At 36.9% G+C, this 6489-nt stretch overlaps 1 protein-coding gene across 5 annotated transcripts in view; it reads left to right on the forward strand.

Moving 5' to 3' along the window:
• LOC128211053 (uncharacterized) overlaps positions 1-6489 on the forward strand; it is a 38646-nt gene that overhangs the window by 31057 nt on the left and 1100 nt on the right. For 4 of the 5 annotated variants that reach the window (XM_052915443.1, XM_052915445.1, XM_052915446.1 and 1 more), the window contains one exon: positions 2903-2983. The exons of the other annotated variant lie outside the window; for it this stretch is intronic. In XM_052915443.1, coding sequence (XP_052771403.1) covers positions 2903-2983 — 81 coding nt within the window. The remainder of the gene's footprint in view (positions 1-2902; positions 2984-6489) is intronic. 5 annotated transcript variants of the gene reach the window in all.

Genomic DNA, 6489 nt, shown 5'->3' on the forward strand with positions numbered 1-6489 from the left:
AGCAACAGTGTAATGCAAAAAAACTTTAACCTAATGAATGGCAAAAACTCATAAAGAAAGGTACAGTCGAAACTCGTTTTGTCAAACTCAACGAGACATAGGAAAAACGTTTGAGATAACGAACATTCGACACATCCGGAATACAAAAATATAGCACCAAACCCAATACATTTAGTCCTAGTCATGTCAGTCTAATGTTTAAATCCTCAATTGAATCTGTTTTGTAATATATTTCTGTCGTGAAAACAGCTAACTTATTATTGTTTTTTTTATTTGTGTCCATTTTATTTAATTCATGTTTATCGATTACACAAACACAGCTATTAAACAAATATTTTACATCGGGTCCTCTGAATTGGTTGACCAGAGCAGTGGAACTTACATATGACATTTTAAAGTTGCTCTTGCTGGGCCAATTTGAGATTTTCATCGAATCAATATCTCCATGATTTATACATAAACAAAAAATCACGAGCTTAACAAATGAATGTCCCTTTTATCAAAAACATAAACAAACAACTTTGTCTGAAGACCAAAGCTTGTCCAAGTGATAATCCAACAGTGCCTGGACGTATGTTCATCAAACTAGACATGAAGGTTGGGCCTGACAAGTAAATGACCACTTTTGATTTAAGTGGTCATCGCGTCAAAGGTCAAGGTCACAGTGACCTTTAACGGTAACAGGATTTTAAAGCTTTTCCAAGTGATCACTTAATATTGCGTAGGCCTTTGTTTATCAAATTTTAAACGAAGGCTGGGTCTGACAAGTAGATGACCACTATTGATTTAAGGGGTCATTGGGTCAAAAGTCAAGGTCACAGAGAACTTGAATGCTAAAAGTTTGTCGGCGTGATGAATCAACAATGCCTCTACTCTGCCCTCAAACTTGACGTGGCTGTTAGGTTTGACCAGTAGATGACCCGTATAGAGGTGAGGGGTCATCGGGCCAAAGGTCAAAGAAACCTTGAATAATAAAAGGTTGTCCGACTGATAACATGACAATGCATGCACTCATGGCCATCAAACTTGATCTGATGGTTGCGCCTGACCAGCAGATGACCCCTATTGAATTTGGGGGTCATCGGGCCATATGTCAAGGTCAAAGTGACCTTGAATAATAAAACATTGTCCGAGTAAAAACTTCACAATGCCTGCAAACATGGCCCTCAAACTTGAATTGGAGTTTTGGCCCCAACAGCAGATGACCCCTATTGATTTTGGGGGTCATCGGCCCAAAAGTCAAGGTCAAAGTGACATTAAATTAAAGGTTGTCCGAGTAATAACTTTACAATGCTTGCACCCATGGGCCTCAAACTTGATTTGATGGTTGGGCCTGACTCGAAAATGACCCCTATTGATTTTGGGGGTCATCGGATAAAAGGTCAAGGTTTAAGTGACCTTGAATGATAAAAGGTTGTCCGAGTGATAACTTTACAATGCCTGCACCCATGACCCTCAAACTTAACTTGGAGGTTGAGCCTGACCAGCAGCTGACTCCTATTGATTTTAGAGGTGTAAGGTCAAGGTCACAGTAACCTTGAATACTAAAAGGTTGTTGGAGTGATCTGATGGTTGCGCCTGACCAGCAGATGACCCCTATTGAATTTGGAGGTCATCGGGCCATATGTCAAGGTCAAAGTGACCTTGAATAATAAAGCATTGTCCGAGTAAAAACTTCACAATGCCTGCACCCATAGCCCTCAAACTTGACTTGGAAGTTGGGCCAAATCAGTAGATGACCCCTATTGATTTGAGGGTAATCGGGTTAAAGTTCAAGGTCACAGTGACCTTGAATAATAATAGGTTGTTGGCGTGATTACTCGACAATGCATGTACCCAGGGCCCTCAGACTTAACTTGGAGGTTGGGCCTGACCAGTAGATGACCCATATTGTTTTTAATGGTCATAGGGTCAAAGGTCATGATCACAGTGACCTTGAAGGCATACTCGACAAATCATGGACATATGGCCCTCAAACGTGACATGAATGTTTGGCCTGACCAGTAGATAATCCCTATTGATATTTCGGGTCGTCGTGCCAAAGGTCAAAGTGACAGTGACCTTTAACGAGAAAAAGATAACAAAGCATCTCCCAGTGATATCTAAACAGTACCTGGACGTTTGTTCATCAAACTTTACATGGAGGTTGGGCCTGACAAGAATATGACCTCTATTGATCTTAAGTGTCATCTGGTCAAAGGTCAAGGTCACAGTGACCTTGAATGCGAAAAGATTGTTCGAGTGAGAACTTGACAATGCCTGCACACATGGCCCTCAAACTTAATTTTGGGGTTAGGCCTGACCGATAGATGACCCCAAACTTGACATTTAGGTTGGGATGACTCCTATGAATTAAGAGGTCATAGAGTCAATGGTCATGGTCATTACTCATCTTCAGCATTAAAATTTCGTCATATTTACTTATTCCCTGCTGCTAAGAGGATACATTTTTATCGGAAAATATCGGTCACCATCTGAACATGATTCAAAACTGTACCTACTATTCTCAGACTTTGAATGGTCATAATCTTAAAACTGCCTCAAAGGCATCCAATGTCAATGACAAATCAGCTGTCATTTTGGTCATTTCATACATATTTCATTTATTTGTCTAAATAATCCTGACAACATGACGCTCCGGTGGGGCATAATGCTTGACAAACATCTCTTGTTTACTATGAACGTTCTTTTGCTTCATTTATTGATGACCTTTGCAGGCTAAAAGAGGAGTCTCTAAAATTCATATGATTTTTCTCTATGCTCAATCTTTTTTTGTATTACATACAATTTGCTGTAGACTGGACTGCAATGTTGTTTGAGTGACGACTTGACTATTTCAAACCAGCCATATTCAAAAATATAACTACCTGTCTGAAGTTCAATGTGAAGCAATTTATTTCAGATACAGCTGATGTCAAAGACTTTTTAGGCTCTCAAGATTCAATCAGCTCTATCGAGTCCTTTATAATTATCAATCCGAAAGGTAAAACAGTTTAAAAGTGTGGCAAGCATGCTTATTGAAATAAAAGTTGGGCATTATTCACAGTTATCACCAGTAGCCTTCAGACAGATAAAGAGTTAATTATATATTTTATATATTTTTAAATGCAATAATATACCAACTGTAGAAAACGAAATATTTATTTTGTTTAAGGGTTTCTTTCTATGCCCCTCACAAATTTCCTTTGGGGGGATATAGTTTGCCCTAGTCTGTCCGTGCGTCAGGTATTCCATTGGTTGATAATTATGCAAACTTGTGTAGCTCAAAACACAAACATTTTTTACCTGGAGTCAAGAGACCTTGGTTGAATGTTACTGAGGTGATGAAGTTTTGCATCTGGAGTTTTATTTCCTGCTGCACTTAGTATATCCAGAGTTATTGCCCTTGAATGATCAAAACAATGTCATTTCTGACCTGTGTCGTTCAGAACTATTTCACCTATCGGCAAGAAACCTTGGTAGAATTTTATTGATGTGTTGAACTTGTGCACCTCAGGATTCTTTCCAATGTAGTAAAATTGGAGTTATAATGGCTGGTTAAATAGCAAAAACTGGCATTTCTGGACTTGAGTCGCTTAAAACTCATAAACTACTGTAAATTACCATGTATAGGATATAATGATTCAAGAAACATAATTTTTGTTTACCCCCATAAATACGGAGACATATTGTTTTTCGTGGAGTTGTTTGGTTCTTATTCCTTATATTGGATAAATTTGTTAGGTAGGGTAAGTAGGGCATTAGTTGGTATATTTTTATAATGGTAGTAATGGGAATGTACCATACGAAGGTTGATATGTGAGAACGTTCGTACGTCCGTCCGTCTGTCCATTAAAAATCGTGTCGGCTCGATAATTCTTGAACCACTTGAACGATTTATAAATAACTTAACACAAATGTTCACTATATTGAGACAATGTTCAGAGCAAATGTTACAGCCAACTTGGCTCAAGCCATACTTTGAGGGCAAATATCATATGACTACAAATACTGTCTGAACCCCATAAAGGATTTTGAAATAACTCACAGCAAATGTTAACCATATCTGAATGATGTGCATAGCGCATGTTACAACCAGCTCAATTCAAGGTCAAGGTCACACTCTGAGGTCAAAGATCATATGATTGTTATTATATGACTCTTTTTCGTATCCGCTCCATATAGCTTGAATTAAATGTAGGATTTTGAAATGACTCACCACAAATGTTCTCAATATTAAGACAATGTTCAGAGCGCATTTTTCATCCAGTTGGTTTCAAGGTTAAGGTCACACATAGAGATCAAAGGCCATTTGAATTTAATATGACTATTATTCATGTCTGCTCCATTTCTCTTGAATCCCTTGATTTTTTTTGAAATTACTTTATTACCTTATTGATATGATATGCAGAGCGCATGTTACAGCCAGCTTTGTTCAAGGTCAAGGTCACACTTGGAGGTCATAGGTCATATGACCATAATTTGGGTCTGCTCCATTTCTCTTGAGACGATGTGCAGAGCAAATGTAAAAACGAGCTCTGCTCAAGGTCAAGGTCATACTTTGAGGTCAAAGGTCATGACTTCAATTCGTGTCCACTCTATATCTCAGGAACCCTTTGAAGGATTTTGAAATTACGCTTCACAAATACATACCATATTTATATGATATACAGAGCACATGTTTTAAGATGTCTGTCCGTCTGTCCATCACAAATAATAAACCTGGATACCTGAATCTCCTGAAGGATTGTGTTAACTCACCACAAATGTTCATCATATTGAATCGATGTGCTTGGTTCAATGTCAAGGGTACCCTTAAACGACTATTGAACTCGGACGACCACATGAGGAGAAGGCTGTTTTTGATTAAAAAATAACCGTCTAGCCATTTTCAAAGTTTTTATATTGTATGATAAAATTTATGTTATAAGATTTTGTAAATAAATAAAAAGTAAAATAATAAAAATGCAGTCGCATCATTGTGCACTGTCAATGTTGTTCTCAATGTGTGAAGGTGTGAAAAGCTCTCTCTGCCTTTAAGCAAAGTAAAAAACCAATAGTACAAACTGTTGCGATGGTAGAGTTGTTTGTTCGCACCATCACACGGGTTTACTTTGCAGCAGATGTTGACATGTTGCGAACAAACACTTACAAGGCTGTTGAATTTGCAAGTGATATGGTTTTTAATATCGCATAGCTTACAATGACCAACAAAAAGTAACTGAAAACAACTAGAGGTTTAATGTTTTTCCCCCGATTTTTCTCATATGTTTTTGCCTGCATTCATTTTGCTAGCTCCTATACGCAGTTTTATCACCAATTTTAATGAAAGCTCAGGGGAATGTTGTTTGCGTGAAGTTGTACAAATGGGGTTTTGTTTCTTGCTGCATTAAATAAGCTAGAGTTATTGGCCTTGAATAACCATAGCAAAAAAAACGTGATTTCTTGACAATTTCACCTACAGTCATGAAACTTTGGAAAATGATGTTCAGGGAATAAAGCTGGGCACCTGAGGTTTTGTTTGCCACTGCACATATCCAGAGTAATGACCCTTGAATAAGCAAAATGTTTCATTTTTGTGTCGCTTCAAACTACAAATGATTTCACCTAGAGTCATGTAACCTTGAGGGAATGTTGTTCAGGCAATGAAGTTGTGCACCTGGGGTTTTGTTTTCCGCTGCATGCAATACTACCAGTGTTTTGCCCTTGAAGTACCACAAACAGGCAAAAGTAGAACTCCTCAATATTAAAATTATAAAAGTTTATATTGAAATAGTTTGTGGTTGATAATTATATAACAATTCACAACAACTAAAGGATATTTTACATGCAACTTATGATGCTTTTGTCGTTAATATCACGAGATTTATTGATATATATCGAAACGTCTGATGTTTTTATATTGCCCCATCCCTCAGTCGGAGCTTTACATGGTTTTGTTACTGCATGGGGTATCCTGCTTTTGTGTTTTACGAGTTCCTCGGGTAAACTTATAAAATGAAAATTGATATATACAGAGGTATAATTAAACAAGTTGTTTTTCTTTTTTCTGATATTGAACTATTAAAGTTGGATTTATGTTCGGTTGGTTTTATCTTCATATCTACCGAAATGTATAACAGAATACAAGTGAAATAAAAAAAGTTAAAATGGTGACTCATTGTGTTACTTTGTTATCATTCAGAACACAAAGCTTTTCAATTTGAACCATTTAAGGTGTCTAATTTTCAGTCTAATATATAATTAAACATATATTTTGCCAGAGCTAGCATGAGAATTTCTTAAGAAGTAATACAAATACTGCATGTAAGAACATTTTAATGCACATATTTTTAATTTGGCTTATTACATATACTTTCAAATGATTGCCAGAGAAATCGATACAAGATCTTCTGTTTGTCTATTTTTCAAAAACCAAAAAAAGGTTTTATGGGTGATGGTGATGTTGTTGTCATGCAAAAACTTACACTTTGGTCAAATATCTAAACAGGAGTCAAGATAATCCCAATT

The sequence above is a fragment of the Mya arenaria genome, chromosome 12 (genome assembly GCF_026914265.1).
Source record: "Mya arenaria isolate MELC-2E11 chromosome 12, ASM2691426v1".
NCBI lineage: Eukaryota > Metazoa > Mollusca > Bivalvia > Myida > Myidae > Mya > Mya arenaria.